The sequence below is a fragment of the Wickerhamomyces anomalus genome (genome assembly GCF_001661255.1).
Source record: "Wickerhamomyces anomalus NRRL Y-366-8 unplaced genomic scaffold WICANscaffold_6, whole genome shotgun sequence".
In the NCBI taxonomy this organism is placed as follows: domain Eukaryota; kingdom Fungi; phylum Ascomycota; class Saccharomycetes; order Phaffomycetales; family Wickerhamomycetaceae; genus Hansenula; species Hansenula anomala.
In genome coordinates this window covers 476045-494941 of record NW_017567115.1, presented here as the reverse complement: position 1 = coordinate 494941, position 18897 = coordinate 476045, and the positions used below count along the sequence as shown (strand labels likewise).

General features: G+C 33.7%; 11 protein-coding genes across 11 annotated transcripts; 7 read left to right on the top strand and 4 right to left on the bottom strand.

Annotated features, from left to right (window-relative positions):
- Positions 1-365: 365 nt before the first annotated feature.
- EDC3 (Edc3p) lies at positions 366-2056 on the bottom strand (the record flags this gene model as incomplete). Its single annotated transcript, XM_019183832.1, has 2 exons — positions 366-1894; positions 1951-2056. The coding sequence occupies 2 exons, from the start codon at positions 2054-2056 to the stop codon at positions 366-368; spliced, it is 1635 nt and encodes a 544-aa protein (XP_019036783.1).
- Positions 2057-2465: 409 nt separating this feature from the next.
- On the top strand, positions 2466-4250 carry PRP39 (Prp39p; the record flags this gene model as incomplete). The annotated part of the gene is made up of 2 exons (XM_019182279.1): positions 2466-2978; positions 3045-4250. Coding segments are annotated over 2 exons (1719 nt in total), but the record flags the coding sequence as incomplete, so codon positions are not given.
- Positions 4251-4472: 222 nt separating this feature from the next.
- Positions 4473-6170, top strand: TRM2 (tRNA (uracil(54)-C(5))-methyltransferase; the record flags this gene model as incomplete). Its single annotated transcript, XM_019182276.1, has 1 exon — positions 4473-6170. The coding sequence occupies one exon, from the start codon at positions 4473-4475 to the stop codon at positions 6168-6170; it is 1698 nt and encodes a 565-aa protein (XP_019036781.1).
- Positions 6171-6571: 401 nt separating this feature from the next.
- Positions 6572-7197, top strand: RPS21A (40S ribosomal protein eS21; the record flags this gene model as incomplete). The annotated part of the gene is made up of 2 exons (XM_019182260.1): positions 6572-6595; positions 6958-7197. 2 exons carry the CDS (start codon positions 6572-6574, stop codon positions 7195-7197), a joined length of 264 nt encoding a protein of 87 aa, XP_019036780.1.
- A 710-nt stretch (positions 7198-7907) lies between these two features.
- On the top strand, positions 7908-10036 carry WICANDRAFT_96868 (glycosyltransferase family 8 protein). Its single transcript, XM_019186546.1, has 2 exons — positions 7908-8183; positions 8234-10036. Exons 1-2 carry the CDS (start codon positions 8025-8027, stop codon positions 9743-9745), a joined length of 1671 nt encoding a protein of 556 aa, XP_019036779.1. The 5' UTR covers positions 7908-8024; the 3' UTR covers positions 9746-10036.
- Positions 10037-10336: 300 nt separating this feature from the next.
- Positions 10337-11905, top strand: WICANDRAFT_46746 (uncharacterized protein; the record flags this gene model as incomplete). The annotated part of the gene is made up of 2 exons (XM_019182598.1): positions 10337-10445; positions 10573-11905. 2 exons carry the CDS (start codon positions 10337-10339, stop codon positions 11655-11657), a joined length of 1194 nt encoding a protein of 397 aa, XP_019036778.1. The 3' UTR covers positions 11658-11905.
- Positions 11906-11935: 30 nt separating this feature from the next.
- On the bottom strand, positions 11936-12907 carry WICANDRAFT_34902 (thioredoxin-like protein 1; the record flags this gene model as incomplete). The annotated part of the gene is made up of 1 exon (XM_019182251.1): positions 11936-12907. The coding sequence occupies one exon, from the start codon at positions 12905-12907 to the stop codon at positions 11936-11938; it is 972 nt and encodes a 323-aa protein (XP_019036777.1).
- A 269-nt stretch (positions 12908-13176) lies between these two features.
- On the bottom strand, positions 13177-14358 carry WICANDRAFT_80902 (uncharacterized protein; the record flags this gene model as incomplete). Its single annotated transcript, XM_019185142.1, has 1 exon — positions 13177-14358. One exon carries the CDS (start codon positions 14356-14358, stop codon positions 13177-13179), a length of 1182 nt encoding a protein of 393 aa, XP_019036776.1.
- A 440-nt stretch (positions 14359-14798) lies between these two features.
- Positions 14799-15650, top strand: UTP30 (Utp30p; the record flags this gene model as incomplete). Its single annotated transcript, XM_019182343.1, has 2 exons — positions 14799-14965; positions 15026-15650. 2 exons carry the CDS (start codon positions 14799-14801, stop codon positions 15648-15650), a joined length of 792 nt encoding a protein of 263 aa, XP_019036775.1.
- Positions 15651-15927: 277 nt separating this feature from the next.
- Positions 15928-17190, top strand: YUR1 (mannosyltransferase YUR1; the record flags this gene model as incomplete). Its single annotated transcript, XM_019182309.1, has 1 exon — positions 15928-17190. One exon carries the CDS (start codon positions 15928-15930, stop codon positions 17188-17190), a length of 1263 nt encoding a protein of 420 aa, XP_019036774.1.
- Positions 17191-17473: 283 nt separating this feature from the next.
- RPB4 (DNA-directed RNA polymerase II subunit RPB4) lies at positions 17474-18085 on the bottom strand (the record flags this gene model as incomplete). The annotated part of the gene is made up of 2 exons (XM_019182274.1): positions 17474-17745; positions 17863-18085. The coding sequence occupies 2 exons, from the start codon at positions 18083-18085 to the stop codon at positions 17474-17476; spliced, it is 495 nt and encodes a 164-aa protein (XP_019036773.1).
- Positions 18086-18897: the final 812 nt, after the last annotated feature.

Genomic DNA, 18897 nt, shown 5'->3' with positions numbered 1-18897 from the left:
TCTTTAACAAGCTCAAAAATTGACTCGAGCTGGCTGGTTGTTTTCCTCTTCTTGTAGTGGCAAGAGCGCTGAGGGACTGAGTGAGCGGTGCTGAGAAAAGATGATTGGTTGGATGCTTTTTAGCGGCGATGAAACAGCGTTAACTTTTTGGAGCCAGTATTGGTTTTAATCTGTTGTTGGCGTTCTTTTGACTTTGTTTGCAGCGTTTTTTTTTGCTTTTCCCAAATTTTAAAAGGGAAAAAAAAATCCTGCGAAAACCAGAAAAATACAGGCCTTCGCGAATGCGTTTTACAAAAGATTTTATAAACTCATTAAATTACATTTTCCAATTCATTTCCTTAATTATATAGTACAAAGTATTTGAGCTACTTCTCCACGATCTCAAGAGAAACAGACCATTCACCACCGAACCAGTTGCGGTCAAATTTCCTCAAAGAACCCTTCTTGAACAAGTTCAATGGTAATCCAACATCAACCAAATAGTGAGTCCAATCACCTTTCTGAGCAGCACCATTAGAATATGCATGTAGTATACCATTCACTGGTAGCCCTAGACTGACAACCCATTTAGCATCAATGATCTCAACATCGCCAATCAATCCCGAACCTGCATCAATACCAGAAGGTATATCTAATGACAAAGTACCTATATCTTGTTGTTGAACCCAACGGATCAATTGTAATGCCAATTCAAGTTCATCTCCCCATAGATCTGACAAGTTTGTATCAAAACCTTGTAATGCATCAACAACTAATTCAATTGGTGTATCAATATCTGAAACAATCTTATTTAATCCTGATAATGATGAGGTACATTTCCCTCCAGATAATTGAAATAATTCCAATTGATGTTTAACATTCTCATCAAATTCATCAACAGAGTTGAAATCTGTCAATGTGAATGCAATTACTCGAACACCATGATTTGTTAATTGACGACCTGCAGCTAAAGCCCTAGCACCTGATCTATTATTACCAACTAATAACAACACCAAAGGTGGCAGGTTATGATTCTTGTTTGAGATTCTTGATGCTCCACCAAGAATCTTGATAACTAATCCCGTTATACCTCTACTTGCATTTTCAGCTATTAATTGAGATGATATTTTAAAACTTTCAAATGCCAATCTTTCAATATCCAAGAGTTGGATTGGTGAAGCTAATGGTAATGTATCTTTTGTTTCTGAGCAAATCAATTGTAATCCTCTAAATTCCAGGGATGGTGATCTATTATTATATCTTGGTCTACTTGTTGATGATGATGCACCGGAATTCATTAATGATGCCAAATTATTTGCAGTTTTCTCAGTCAATCTTGTCTTTCTTTCACTGCCATTGCTTCCATTACGTGATTCTTGTTCCCATTTATCAACTTTACTATCCAAAACATTTTCATCATTGTTATATGTTGTCTTCACTGGTGATTTTAATTTATTATGACCAGCCAATCTTTGTGATGGGTCAATATGATCGTTATTTGCAAATTCCTCCAGGGCAGCATGTTTATCAAACCCAGCTGTGCTGCTTTCGAAATCAAAATCATCATTTTTGATTTGTGCGATATTATCATCCCATGTAATATCATGATCATTACTATAAATGTTTCTCTTGAGTAGTTTCTTTTTATTCCCGCCATTGGAACGACTTTCAGTCTCTCTAGAAGGTGTATTGCTTCTATAGAACAGTATAGCATCATCTTGAAGAGGTTGTTGTACAGGTGTTGAGTTTGTACTATTATCATAATTGTTGTTGTTATTCTTGTTTGATATCTTTTCATTTTTAGTTGACTTCTTTTTCTTTGATGAATCTTTAGGCATATCAATAACTTTCAAATCTTTAATCTCACTACCAGGGACAGCATGATGAGCCAACTGTGCCCCATCTTGGAACTCAACTTGGATTATTAGTTAGTACATTTGCACATAATTAATACTATTTTCCCACACTCACCATTATCCAACGAAAGCACCTTGTCCACCACTTTGTTGACGACCCCTTTCACACTGGTGTCGTTCTTCAAGAACAACTCCACTTTGTAACCAACAACCTGTGTCATTCTTTAGCAATTGTCAATTCTCAATTCGATTTGATTTCAATTGAATTTTAATCTGTTTTCAATAAAATTCAAATTCAATTGAATATCAATTCGCGAAAATCACCCGGCTGTCTGGATTTTCGCGAATTTTCAAATTGGCATAATAAACTTTTCGAATCGAAAACATCAACAAAGAATCAATTATTTTGATAACTCAATTAGTTTCAAGATGTCCTCAGATGATCTTGTGATTGGTGATTTCAGTGCCATAAGACTCCCTACACAGCCTGCTGAATCTGAAGATAATGGAGTGGATAAACAAGTTATCGATCCAACTTTTTTAAATGATAATCCAGAATGGAAAGCTGCTAGAGAACAAGTTGTAAGTATACCTTCTTTTGCCCCATAAAAGACAACCTAACTAACTAAAAAGGACTCAAATATCAATGATCTTGCTTCATGGGATGCCTTAGTTGTTTTAACTGAACAATTGTTGATAAAATATCCATCACCAACAGAAATCATAAAACAAACAATAACTAAAACATTTGATGAATTATTAACAAGATTCCCCTTATTTTTCGGGTATTGGAAGAAATACGTTTCATTAATATATCAAATCTATGGGATTGACGAATCAATTAAAGTGTTGGTACGTTCTTTAGATTCATTCCCTCAATCTTTAGAATTATGGTTAGATTATATGACAATTTTAATATCAAATTTTAATGAAGATAAAGAGAAGATTAGATTTAATTTTACAAAAGGTTTGAAATATGTGGGGAATCAATTTTTATCACATCCATTATGGGATAAATATTTGGAATTTGAACAAAATGAAGGAAATTTAAATAATGTATTGAAAATATTATTACAAGTTATCAAGATCCCATTACATCAATATTCCAAATATTATCAAATGTTTTTGACAACAAGACAATCAGTTCCAATTGATGATATTGTTGAATTAGAAGAAGGTTTAACCATACCTAAAGGTGTTAATGAAGAGGACAAGATTAAACTAGTTGATGAATATTTCAATAATGTATTTTTAAACACACAAACTTATGTTGCAGAGATATGGCCATTTGAATCACAGATTAAGCAATCATTCTTCACATTATCACATGTATTTAAGCAAGAATTTGATAATTGGGATAATTATTTAAATTTCCAAATTACAAAACATTCAAATACTTCAAATGATCTAACTAAACAACAAACAATTTCCACATTTGAAAGATCATTAATACCTACTGCACTTTATCCTAAATTTTGGTATAAATATCTTGATTGGTACTTGGATAATTATCCTCAAGAATTTGATAATATCAATTCAATTTATCTCAAGGCTGTTAATTTATTCATCCCTATAAAATTCATTGATATAAGGTTAAACTATGCATTGTTTTTACAAGCTAATAAACAAGATCATGACAAAATCCATGATGTTTATTTATCAATAATAAGTTATGTTCCATATGAATTCAAACCTATTATAAGATATATAAGGTTTTTATCATCACTCAATAATTCAAATCATAAGAAAACTTGTGAGATTTTAGAATCAATATTGGCAAATTATTTCAATAGACAAAGGAAAATGGAATTAGAGTATCATTTAACAAGGTTTATCAAATTATTAAATGATAAAACAATAAGTATAATAATTGTGGAATTGATTAAAATCAATTGGATCTTTATAAAAAACCATTTAAATGTTAAAAAAAATTTAAATTATTATTCAAAATTTGAAATATTGAATGGTTCAATCCCATTCTGGACAATGAATTATAAATATCATAAACAATATCATGATTTTAAAAACCTAACCAAGATTATTGAATTCATTAAAAATGGTTCATCATTACCAATATCCACAATAACATTAATCTTAACAGATTATACTGAATTTCTCAAGACAAATCATCAATCAGATTCATCAATTTCCATATTTGATTTAAACAACCACACCAAGATCTTACAACTCGAGGCAGATTTATCAAATCCTTTAGAATCTCGTTTTAAAATGGATCATCAATTACAAAAAAGACAAAAAAGACAAAGTGGACATCCTGGTGTTTTAATTGATAAACCTGAGATCACAAACACTTTAATAGATTCACCAATTTCGAGAACAAGGATCCCACCATTGCCGACTTTTAAGAATGTCGAGAAGGCTAGTTTACCTATTGAGTATACACCTGATGAATGAATGGATTATTGTTTGTTGGTTCTTTGATATTGTAGTATGCTGCACTGACCGATGAGCTTTTTTCCAATAGAAATTCTCAAAGATCTGATTATCAAGAAAAAAAAAATTACATTGAAAAATTTCAATGGGACGTAAACATTCAAGTTGTTGATGTATAAACTTGTTACCAAAACTATACTAGGAGCACTGAATAGGAGTAAACTGATTCAGAAGGTCATGAACATGGAACCAGTCACATCGAATCCCAAGAGAGAACTCTCACCAGTCGGATCACCACCATCTACAATCAAGAAACCAACACCAAACCCTATCCAACAAAAGAAGAAGAAGGAAAAAAAGAGGAAATACAAGACTAAACCAATAGATAAAACATCACCACTAGGTATCCTCCAATTCGAAATCCAAGAGATCCTTAAAACCCATAATTTATCCCCAGAACAAATCATCAATGACATCAACACATTATTAAACACACCATCACTAACCTCAACATACCACCGAGACGTATCCAACGTCCACGTCCTCCAAACCTCATCAAACGGTGACGGGCTAGCATTGGTCCCACACCCTATAGTCCCAGAACACAGACAGGTCGTCATCATCCCGTTCGCCATACAGGGCGATGTTGTCTCCATTCGTATTTTCAAAACACATCCAAATTACGTGGAGGCTGATTTATTATCAATAACCACGGCGTCACCGCTCAGAGATGATTCATTAATCCGTTGTAAATATTTTGGGAAGTGTTCAGGTTGTCAATATCAAAATTTGTCATATCCGCAACAATTAGAATTCAAGAGAAACACTGTGCATAATGCTTATAAATACTTAGCACCAAATTTGATTGCACAGGGGAAAGTGCCACAGATTGGTGAGACCGTGGGGAGTCCATTGCAGTATGGATATCGTACCAAGTTGACACCGCATTTTGATGCTCCTAGAAAAGGATGTTTGAGCTATAGGCCATCCTTGGGGTTTGGTCGGAAAGGTAGACCTGAATGGAGGGATGGTGATGCTGGACAGAGTGGTGATCAGAGTGTTTTGGATATCGAGGAGTGTGTCATTGGTACTAAGATTATCAATTTGGGGATGGGTAATGAAAGGGCCAAGTTTGAAGAAGGTTGGAAATCTTATAAGAAAGGTGCGACTGTGTTGTTAAGGGAGCATACTAGGGTTGGTACGAGGGAACAATCACAGGCATTGGAGTATTGTAATGAACAGGATGGTTCGAAGGATTCGAATGGGAATGTTTCAGTGGATTTAGTGGAGGGTGATGATGAAGGTGATAAAGTCTTGGTGAAATCTTGTGTTACTCAATCAAGACAAATTGTCACTGAATATATTAATGGGTTTACATTTGAATTTAGTGCAGGTGAATTTTTCCAAAATAATAATTCCATATTACCAAAAGTTACAGAATATGTTTGTTCAAATTTACAAATTCCAGGTAAATCTAAAGAATCTCCCCTATACTTAGTTGATGCATATTGTGGATCTGGATTATTTAGTATAACTGCCTCAAAAGGTGTTGATAAAGTTGTTGGTGTTGATGTCAGTGCAGATAGTATTAAATTTGCCACAAGAAACGCTGAGAGAAATGGTGTTTTAAATACAGAATTCATTGATGGTAAAGCTGAAAAAATCTTTGAAAAAATTGATACACCATCAGATTTAACTTCAGTTATTATTGATCCTTCTAGAAAGGGGTGTGATGAAGTGTTTTTAAACCAATTGAGTGAATATAAACCTGCAAGAGTTGTTTATGTGAGTTGTAATGTTCATAGTCAAGCTAGAGATATTGAATGGTTTTTAAATAATACAACTAATGGACCAGAATATAAGATTGAAAGTATTAGAGGGTTTGATTTCTTCCCACAGACCCATCATGTTGAGAGTGTTGCAGTGTTGAGTAGAGTTTAGACAAGTGTATATATATATAATTGCATAGTTTTAGCATTGTTCAAAGTATTGTAGAATCAAGTGTATCTTGAAAAGCCCTAATCATGGTTTTATGGAATGTTCACGTGACATCTATCTAGGGCATTTAGTCAAACTGACACTCAGTGCGTGTCCGTTACCAAAACATCTTCTCTCGGGCCAGGCAGAGAATTCGGTAGAGACACGGGCGGGAAAGAGTGCTCGATTACCTAAGATTCTCAGTTTGGGCTCACAAGTAGTGGCTGGGGCACAGGGCCTCAAAACCATCAAACAATTTTTTTTTCACCAATTCGTGAAAATAATCAAATTGATACATTTCCTTTGAAAACAAAACACTTTGGTTTTATAGATATATACACCACATTATAATCAACTAAGACAAAATGGAAAACGATAAAGGTCAACTTGTGAGTGGGATATGAACAGAATAGGGTGATGTTGTAAAAGAGAGAGAGATACAGAGAGAGAAAGAGAATGGGATATGATTGAATAAGGATTTATCGATGAGGTTAGATGTCAAGTAAGAGCCCTTCAAGAGAGTATTCAAGTGAGGAATAAGCAATATGAATGAGCAAGAAGAATATTCAAATGAACAAGAGATTATGAATAACCATGAAGTACAGTGCAGTATGAGAATATACCATTTCAATACCCAAGAGACACCATTTTGATATAAGAAAGTGATCAAATATGAACAACTACTCTCTCTTTCTACAACACCAACACTCCATGAATAACAATATGAACCCAATACTAACTTTTCCTCTAGGTCGAATTATACGTTCCACGTAAATGTTCAGCCACCAACAGAATCATCAAAGCTAAAGATCATGCTTCTGTCCAAATCAACATTGTCAACGTTGATGAAGAAGGTCGTGCTATTCCAAACAACTTCACAACCTATGCTTTAAGTGGTTATGTTAGAGCCCGTGGTGAAGCTGATGATTCATTAAACAGATTAGCTCAAAATGATGGTTTATTGAAAAATGTCTGGTCTTACTCTCGTTAGGATTTTGCATAATAATATAAAAAAGAATAATATTAATTGGGGGGTGTTGAAATGATTGAAACATGTATAGTGAATGTTGATTATTTGTAAACTAAGGGTTTCACTGTAGATGTGCTTTATAGATTCATTTTTTGTGTTCGCGAATGTGTTTTATGATGAGGTTAAGCGAGAGTAACGGTTATGATCACATGGAATAGAAGAGAATAAAGAGAAAGGAATTAAATGATTAAAGGAATATTAACGAATAGAATATTAAATAATAGATTAGTATGGCTATATGATGGTATTTATTATTAAATTACCACTGTGTTACCCTCTACTCCCACCACTTCCGTGTATTTCCTTGGGCATGTAACAATCTGGAGAATACACATGGTGGATATCAATCAGTAATAGAGAAATAGAGTAGAATACTTAATAAAATAGAATATACAATATAGTAATACAATATAATATATATTAATATAACGTATTATAATATAGACTATAATGATATAGATTATAGTAATATAAAACACTTCATAATACACTCTCCAATCCCACCCTTTTAATCCTCTCAAGCAGCCAAACAAACAAGACATCCCAAAACAAACTGTCAACTTCTGATACTCAACAAACAAAACAAAACAAGCCCTACAACAACAATTTCAACACCAATCCCATCCGCTTCCATCACCACCACCTTCTCTCCCAAGGAACCCAAGGATCCATCACCATCCAGCACAACCTCCCTCTGCTCAACTCATCTAGAACAAAGGAATCCCCATCTCTTCCTTATTCCTTTATCCTAACAAGGGGCACCCCCATCCCACACTCTTTTCACTACAATGGTTAACGCTATAGCTACTCTCTTATTCACTCAAAGTTATCTACCAGGGGCTTTGGTCTTGGGAAAGACTTTGAAACAGTTTGGTTTACCAAATGATGTTAAATTGGTGGTTTTATTGGCAACTTCATTGACTGATTATGAAATGGATCAATTGAAAGTGAGTATCATTCAACAAATTACGGGAACAACGACTAACAAACTATTTAGAACGTTTATGATGAGATATTAGAAACGGATTTAATCCATTCAAACTCTACACATGAATTATCTTTATTGAAAAGACCTGAATTAAAACCAACCTTCTCCAAAATCAACTTGTTCAAACTAACCCAATTTGAAAAATTATTATATCTAGATGCGGATACATTACCATTATCAAACTTATCCAATCTTTTCCAAATGGCAATCTCACCAACCCAAATCGTTGCATCCCCGGATTCAGGATGGCCAGACATTTTCAATTCAGGTGTTTTCCTAATCTCACCATCCCTAGAAACCTATTCCAACCTGTTTGAAAAAACTCAATCATTGAACCCATCTTTTGATGGTGCTGACCAAGGATTACTAAACCAATATTTCCAAAATGAAAACTGGATCAAATTACCATTCTTATACAACGTCACACCTTCAGGTCAATACCAATATGAACCCGCATACAAATACTTCCAAAATGATATCAAGTTATTACACTTCATAGGCTCCTCAAAACCATGGAACTCTGGAGACAGATCAGATGGTGAGAAATGGAGATGGTGGAGGAAATTCCATGAATTTTACGGAAATGATGCAGATATTCAACAAGTTATTCATGGGATAAAACCTAGGTATTACATCGAGCCTGTTCCAACTGCCCCAATCATTGAACAACACATTGAACCTATTGTGGAGCCAGAGATTGAACACGTTAAATCTTCATTAGACCAAGCGAATGAAGTTTTAACAAATCCTCAATCTTTTGAAGTCTTCGAAACTGTGCAGATTGATCAACACCATTGGGACCCGGCAAGGGAAGAACCTCCTGTTGATGGACAGCCTGAGGCTTTCAACTTCCCAGCTTTGGATCAGTATGTTAATGAGTGGGATAAAGAGCAAGAGCACCATGACGAGCCCCAACACCACGAGGAGCCTCAACAAGAACATGGAGAACACCAGGAGCACCAAGAACATTATGATGAGCCATTAGTCTATGAACCAGAGGAATATTTCAAACCACCTCCTATCTTCCCCTGGGAATTCCATCAAGATTCAAAACCTGAACGTTCATTTTCAAATAATTTTGATTATTCATTTGATAATCCATGGCAAGATTTACCAATCCTGAACAAGATCTCCACCAAGACTAAACAAGTCCAGGAATTTGAAAAAAAAACCAAGATTGAACAAGCAAAGAAAAGAGCTGAATCATTAGCAAAAGAACAAGAAATTGAGGATGTTCGAAGAAGGGCAGAATTGCAAAGACTTGAACAACCCTTGGAGTCCATAACCACCATTCCACAGAATGACCCAGCACAGGATGCAATTGAGCAAGAGATTAAAGATGATCAAGAATTCGACACCTTGACAAAAGACATCCAGCCAATCTTCACCGAACCTGATTTCAACACATCACAAATGACAAGTCCTGGTCAAAATCCAAGGGGTCTTGATGAGGGAGATGAACCCTCTGATGAGGGTCCGGATCAGGGAATAGATCATCACTTTGAGAAGGATGGAGAATGATCCTAATAAAACTCTAGAAAGGTCCATTTTGGAAATAGTTAATTTGCTAATAATTTAAAAGAACTGTGCACTAGATATAGAAATATTATACTGTCATATGCCAAAGAATTTGTTTATTGAATTAAATATACATGCAAAAGAAGTTGATTTATATAAACTTGAAATGAAGTTAATATTCTGTTGTAAATTGTATGAGACCTTATGCTCATCGCGCCTTCCTGATTCGGGTTGATTTCCGTTTTGGGTGAGTTTGGTGAGTTGTTTGATTAAAACATTTAATTTCTATAAAGAATACTATCCAATAGAATAACTACCCTTTGAATTGATTAAACAATAACATAAAATACAATTAATTCATCAATTATATCATTTTAAATTAGTATCACCCGGTGACTCTCAAATTACATAAGAATCATCCAAATATCACGTAATCAATGCTTGATTACATAATCTTTGTATGATTAATTTTTTTTTTTTTTTCTGTTCGTCGCTGAAAATTTTTTTTTTCCCAATTAAAAAAGAATCAAAATCAAGTTTCTTTCTTTAATTTTGATAAAATTCTTTTTGAAGACATATAAAGAAACTACAAAAATGGCTTCTGACGGTATCACTGAAGTTGATGCTAATTTGATTGAATCAAACTACGACAATGTCGTTTACACTTTTGATGATTTAAACTTGAAGAAAGATATCTTGAGAGGTGGGTAGAGAGTTCAATAAATCAGGGGATTGAAAAAGCAATAGAGATGATTTAATACTTTTAATCAATTGCTGATTTTACCCTATGATGATTATAATTGGTTCATTTATACTAACTATATCCTTAGGTATCTATGCTTATGGTTATGAAAATCCATCTTCAATTCAACAACGTGCCATTTTACCAATCACTGAAGGTCGTGACGTTTTAGCTCAAGCTCAATCAGGTACTGGTAAAACTGCAACTTTTACAATCTCTGCATTACAAAGAATTGATGAAAATGAAAAAGCTACTCAAGCTTTAATCTTGGCTCCAACTAGAGAATTGGCTTTACAAATTCAAAAAGTTGTTTTATCAATTGGTTTACATTTAAATGTTACCGTTCATGCTTCTATTGGTGGTACTTCCACTAAAGATGACATTGATGCCTTAAAAGCTGGTGCTCAAATCGTTGTTGGTACTCCAGGTCGTGTTTTCGATATGATTGATCGTCGTTTCATGAGAACTGATAAAATTAAAATGTTTATCTTGGATGAAGCTGATGAAATGTTGTCTTCAGGTTTTAAAGAACAAATTTACAACATTTTCCGTCTCTTGCCAGAAACTACCCAAGTTGTTTTATTATCTGCCACTATGCCACAAGATGTTTTAGAAGTTACTACTAAATTTATGAGAAATCCTGTTAGAATTTTGGTTAAAAAGGATGAATTAACTTTGGAAGGTATTAAACAATTTTTCATCAATTTAGAAGAGGAACAATACAAATTGGATTGTTTGTTGGATATATATGATTCCATTTCTGTTACTCAAGCTGTTATTTTCTGTAACACTAGAAGAAAAGTTGAATTTTTAACTGAAAAATTGACTGAAAACAAATTTACAGTTTCAGCTATTCATTCTGAATTATCACAACAAGAAAGAGATACAATCATGAATGAATTTAGAACTGGTTCTTCAAGAATTTTAATCTCTACAGATTTATTAGCTAGAGGTATTGATGTCCAACAAGTTTCTTTAGTTATTAACTATGATTTACCATCAAACAAAGAAAACTATATCCATCGTATTGGTAGAGGTGGTCGTTTTGGTAGAAAAGGTGTTGCCATCAACTTTGTCACTGATAAAGATGTTGGTATGATGAGAGAAATTGAAAGATTCTACTCTACTCAAATTTCTGAATTACCAGGTGATATTGGTGAAATTTTCAACTAGGTTTAATAATGTCACTACAAGAGAGAGAGAGAAGGGAAAAATGGTTGTGTGTGTTAATTTTTAGGAAATTTTATGAGATGATTTTAATATGAATGAACACAATTTGAAAAAAGTATTCTAAAAGAATGACTTTTTGTACAACTATTCTTCTTTTTTTTTGCAGTTTTGCGTTTCATTTCATTTTATTTCATTTTCATTATGTTTGTTGTTTGGTCAAGGTGTATAAACTTGATAAAAAAATTATAAAATTAATCTAATTGTAGTGTATAATGACCTTTTTATTCCTCACCCAATTTTTCAATCTTTCCTTGATTTTTACTTTCACCATCAACACCAATTAAAACAACTTTATCAACTAAGGTATGTAATTCATCATCATCACCATCTATAAATAAATCTATACTTGAAACTTTTTGAAATCTAACATATTTTAATTTAATTTCATACCACCCATTAGAATCCCAACCATTATCTAATAATTCTTCTTCATGTTGACTAATAAAAGAATCAACATCTTCAAAAGATATAATACTTGTTCTATTATTCCAAACTTTGATATTTTTAGGTTTTTGCACTTCATCAATCTCCACTTCACCTTTTTTAACTGGAGATTTAAATTTAATCAATATTGAATAAATCTTAGCTAAATTTGTTAGAGGGATATGTAATAACAATTGTTCATCAGCATCTGAAATGATTGAATTACTTGATTCTGTATCTGGATTAGATCTAATGAAATTCTTTAAATCTTTATTAGAATGATCATATGCAACAGTGTTTAATGATTCAAAATCACCGAAAAATATAGAATCATTCAAGATTTGGAACCCCTTTGGAACATATTTAGCAATTGTTGCATCAATATTGGATCCACCACTTGATGATGATGATTCATTAGTTGAACTGACAGCTTGTCTTTTAGCATTTGGAGCTAAATCACTCAATTTCTTAAAACCTTCATTCAAAGCTTGGATATTTGCACCTTGGATTCTACTAATCTCTTTACCCTTATGGAACAGGATGAAAGTTGGCACCGCACTAATCGATTGTTGAGACGCCAATGCCTTATTTGAGTCTAGGTCAACTTTGAACACATCAATATTGGTAAAACTTGTATATAGCTTCTCGACAATTGGGGCAATTGCTTGACAAGGACCACACCAAACCGCTGTGAAATAGACGATTAGAGCTTCTGAGCGTTGTAGGGCAGATTGGAATTGATCAGGAGATGCGATGTAAGGAATTGACATGATGATTGGTTGAAGTTGTTGAGGTGTAAGGGTCAAAATGTTGATGTTGTTAAATCATTTGTAACGTTGTTCAGATTTTTGATTTTTGAGTGGCATAACCAGATGTGATTATGTAAAGTATTATTAATTTCTACTATAAGAGATCAGAAGTAAACTATATAAACTGTATCATTTTGTATAAATAATCTATAGAAATAAGATTAATCCAATTCAGAAGTATAATTCATTGGATTTGACTAAAAGAGAAGTAGGAAAAATGGGTATAATGATCAAGAACATTGAGTACTAATATCACCAACGTTCAAATGATTCAAATATTCAAAGAATTCATCAACATCAACGAAAACCAACTCACGACTAGCATACAAGATTCTCAAATAATGATCATTGCCTTTCTTGTACAATTCGAAAACATATTCAGCACCCATCCCTGGCCATTGGAAACTCTTAATCTCTGTGAAATCTTTAATCAAAGCAGTCAATGCAGAGATTGAACCATCATGTGCAATGTTGTGCTTATAGATAATTGGACTGGTACCATCAATTGAAGCTTGTAAATGTGAGGCTAGCTCTAAAGTCCAGTTACCAAATCTATAAATACCATACTCAGTAGCATTTGGAGATTGTCTAAAAGTGTAATCATATTCCCAATGACCTAATTTCATAACAGTGTTGAATTGAGCATCTGTGACATTTAAAACATCACCTGCACATGTCTTTGAAGATAAATTATCAAAGAAATGATCAATTGAACCGAAAAATCCAGAATATCCTGTAGAGTTAATACCATCTTGCTTTGCTAGTTCATTATAAATGGTCATGTTGGATTCTTGATACCAAATATCTGTTGATCTGATTTTAGTTTTCAAATTATCAGCTTGTTTACATTTCAAATTTGGTTCCAAGTTATCATTTGCTCTCAATTCAGGAGTAATGTTAAAAGATGGATACATCCCTTTAATTAATGAATCAAAAACTTGGGTAGTGATGTTATTATTTGTCACTCTATATTGGACTTTAGAAGCATCATATTCGGTTGGTAAAAAGCCCAAAGTATCATGATAGACAGCAAATAAATCACGACCATGATTGAAAGAATCAGTTTTACCACCAGTGGTGATTTGAGGATAACGCATATATGTTTCTTTAATATCACCAGGCAACATATTTGAAGCATAAGCAGTTCTCTTGTGATGACGATGAATCAATTCAACATAAACCAACTCATAATCAGCTGAAACTTTAGTATAAGTGACATTATTAACCCTAGGCATGTTACAATAGTTGTAAGTCTCAGAGACACCTAATGGAGATTGAGAACCATGATGGAACCCACTCAATGGTTTTTGTAAATATTGTTCAGCACTGACAATGTCAACATGGTCACCTGAAGCAGCAGCATTAACCATGGATGCCAAAGCGAATAAAGCAGAAATTGAACCTCCCAACATTATGATAGCGAGTGTAGTATGGAATCCTTGGTGATTCTTCCCAGTGAACAATGGCGAGTAATAATGATTAGACGGCACTTTGAAAGACAATTGGGGGATAACAGCTAATATTTATACCTTAGAAAAGACAATGAGTATACCTCATTTATACGAGAGATGAGTATCCTCGAGTTCTGAAAAGGGAATTGTCCGTCTCAAAGCACATCTCCTGTTCTGGTTTAATTGCACACGTTGAACAGCTTTTTAAAAGAGTTTTGGTGTAAAATTTAAAAGTTGCAACGTGCTGACCGCAGAGAAGCGAAAGTTGCCCAAAAGGGTAAGTGTCCCAATTAGGAAGGTGATGTGGATGGGCCACTACTTTTCGAAAAATTTATAGAGACGAAAAAAATCAATAGCATCAATTTCAATTGTTTAAACACAAGGTATTATTGACCAGATAAATGAGTTTCTCTTTACCTAAAACTGCCGAGCAGGATACAAAGAAGGCGTTGAAGTCCTTGATATCCCATGAGCTCAAGGAGAAAGGTGATGTCAGACAAGTTATTTACCTAATCATCAACACTGAAAAACCATTAGCAAAACAAAATGATCATGTTGCCAGAATAATGTAAGGAAATCCCCTGAAACAAATTATATCGTATTGATCAAGTACTAACATTAAATCCAGACCCATCCCGCATAGAATGTCAAGAGTCGAAGAAAACTCAATCCTATTACTTACAAAAGATCCATCAACACCATATAGAGACCCATTAACATGTAAAAAATCACCTACAGAAGATTTATTCAAAGATATAATGCCATTGAAAAAATTGAAAATAATCTCCAGATCCAACAAATCATTGAAAAAACTATTCCATGAATATGATATAATAGTGGCTGATCATAGAATACATCATTTATTACCATCAGTATTGGGTGAGATGTTTTACAAGGGTCATAAGAAATTACCATATATGGTGCAAATGGCAAAACCTGACCCAAATGCAATCAAGTCGAAAAAGCAAGACCGCGTGGAGACTTGTGATGCTCAATATGTTAGGGATCAACTTAGATCTATTGTTAAAAATACAAGTTTTGTTCCAAATAAAGATTCTACAATAAGTGTTAAGATTGGATATACAGATTTTGAAATTGAAAAATTGATTGGGAATATTGTTTCAGTTTGTGAGTTTTTGAAGAATCCAAAATTTCAACCTGTTGGTGGGTTATTGAAACATAATAATCAAATTAGAGGGATGTTTGTAAAGACTAATGATAGTATGAGTTTGCCAATCTATAGTAAGAAATAAGAGTCATTTTGCATTACAGAAATAACCAATTGTAGTACTGTGTAGAGAAGTGATCAAACATAGGTTAAAGAGATTGAACACTGAGCTTGTAATCTAATTCTTCGTCATCTCAATTGTGTCAATCTTGAAATTCAAGTACGAGCTAAAAAAAAAACATTCGCGATGTTTTCAGGAACGAAAACGAAAAAGTCTCGAAAGAAGCTTTTCTTGACACCAAAACAATTCAAAACAAAATCAATTCTCAATTGCCAGTTCTTTAGCTGAATCCTGATCCGTGATGAGGTTCTTTCAAAAAGTATGGATCGTGATAACGTGTATCATAGCAATTCTTTTCCAATCATCTTCGTTTTTAACAGAGAAATTAAACAGTGTGGTTTATGAACAAAACTTATTCAAGACATATTTTGAAAACATTCGTCAAATTAAAACATTCCACTATGATCCAGAACGGAAATTCTTGACAAGACCTGCAACAAATTCATATTCACAAAAAATATTAGTTGATGAATCTCGTGATGATATTACCCCGGGAAGGGAAAATGCCACTATTGTTATGCTTGTACGAAACTGGGAATTGGATCAAGCTTTAGAATCAATGAGATCTTTAGAGGATAGGTTCAATAAGAAATATAGATATCCTTGGACTTTTTTAAATGACGTTCCATTTGATGCGGAATTTATTGAAGCCACGTCATTGATGGCTTCAGGTGAAACTGAATATGGTTTAATACCCAGTGAAGATTGGAATAGACCACCATGGATTAATGAAACTCAATTTGAAGAATCTTTGCAACAAATGACTGAAGCTAAAGTGCTTTATGGTGATTCAAGATCTTATAGAAATATGTGTCGTTTCAATTCAGGTTTTTTCTATAAACAACAATTATTACAAAAATATGAATGGTATTTTAGAGTGGAACCTAGTGTTCAATATTATTGTGATTTTAATTATGATCCTTTCCAAGTGATGAGACTAAATGGGAAGAAATATGGGTTCATCATTGCAATCCATGAATATGAAGAAACTATCCCAACTTTATACGATACGGTTATGGATTTCATAGAGGAGAATCCACAATATTTACACCCAAATAGTTCAATAGACTTCATCACAGATATGAGTTCATTATCAAACATGCATATAAGATTAGATTTGGCAAATGACTATAATTTATGCCATTTTTGGAGTAATTTTGAAATTGGGAACTTGGATTTCTTCAGAAGTGAAGCATATGAAGCATTTTTCAACTACTTGGATAAAAAAGGTGGGTTTTATTATGAAAGATGGGGTGATGCTCCTGTTCATACTTTGGGTGTTTCATTATTAATGGATAAGGATGAGATTCATTACTTTGAAGATATTGGTTATTATCATGGTCCTTTTGGCAATTGTCCAAGTAGTAATGCATTAAGATTAAGTAAAAGATGTGTGTGTGATCCTCAAGATGAAAGCGTGGTTGATATTGAAGAACATAGTTGTATACCCAGATGGTGGAAAGTTGGTGGAAAAACATTCTTGAAAGATAAAGGAACTTTTTAATTTAATAATGATGATATAACTATGTACTGAGTAGTGATGGCAGCCAAACTGTTTTGTGTATAGATCCAGAGAATCTTGAATGTGCATACCTCTTCAAAGAAGGGTGATGTTGGACGAGGATGAGAAAGCACACGACCTAGTACATCAGAAATCTCTTTGATTTTTTATTTTTCATTAAGTATATCTATATAGTACATGGAGTGATAAAACTCTAGAAGTGAAATGATTCCATCCTTGTGATTTATTTTTCATTTTTTGGAAGGATATGGTACAAGTAAACTTTTCAATATGGGGTTTCCAATCTCGATAGTTGATTCAATATGTTTTGTAATTCATCATCTGTTTTCTTATTTCCTAAACTTGGTATCAAAGTCTTTGCTTCATCTGTATCATCACATGCCAAAGAACCTAATTGTGCCAATTCGAAAGGATGTAGGTTTGAATTTTCTGGAGTTTTCAAAACTTGTTCAACAGCTGCACAGGTTTCAGAATCTCTAAATCTTGCAAACACACTAAGGTAATCTAAAGTTTTCTTCAACACTTCATTTGCACCAACTGCAATGGCAGCTTTTGCTATTTCATTATTATCATCATCATTATCATCTTCATCTACATCATCTTTCTTGTCTTCATCATCATCAGGATTTAATGTAACGTTTTCTCTGAATTCACCATTTGGGGTCATCAATTTCTTTCTTTCTTTCAAAGCAGTTCTTATGACGATTCTTGCTTCTGATAAATTCAAGGCAATAAGATCCATAGCTTCACCATCATGAGTATATTGTTTAATATCGAATTCAGGTCCTAGATGTAATGTGGCTGCATTTTCCTCTTCTTCGTTCAAGGTTTTCACAGTTCTTCTCTTGATACCAGATGTAGAAGTAGAGACATTCATTTCACAAAAGATCCCAAATAAACAAACAAACCACCAACGAATCAAGTTGAAAACTAAATGTTGATGTTCTCTGGATGTTATTTTCAACCAGATTCAATCAGTTTTCAGAAACTCATTCGAGCTGAATTCGCGAAGTTCACCCGGCCCTTTAAATATCGAGGGCAAGTCACATGACATTTCAGGTGACAATTCCGGTCGCGTGTGTTGATTTGTTAAATGAGAGCAATAAGCAGCCAGAATTCAACAGTTGTGATCTTGCTTCAACCATAGAAATCCCTTGAGCGTGATCGTGATATAATCTCCAATTAGCTGGTACTAGCTTAAACTCAATTGAACCAGCTTTCCATCATCTACTTTTTTTTTATATATTCATATCAAGAAGGCTATTATCGAAAGAGAGCAAGTTGGTTTTATCATCAAAGAATCAATCAATTACATTCATTTCCAATCTGATCAACACTTTTATTGGCATTGCATTTGAAATCCTCAAGATTCAAGAAACTACAAACAATACATTCCAATGTCCTATCATTACAGCTCTCAATACCCTTCGTTGGATGAAAGAAGTACATCTTATCAGTATGATCAGGGTCTAGCATCTCAACAACAACAACAACAACAACAACAACAACAGAATCAACAGAATCAACAAGGTTCAATGCAGCCCCCTCCCCTACCTACACAACAAGCTCAACCACCACATCCACAACAACATTATTTATCACCTTATCAACATCAACGTCAAAATAGTTATAATCAACAACAAGGGACATCGCCTGGATCTTATAATTCTGAAATAACTTGGAATAATA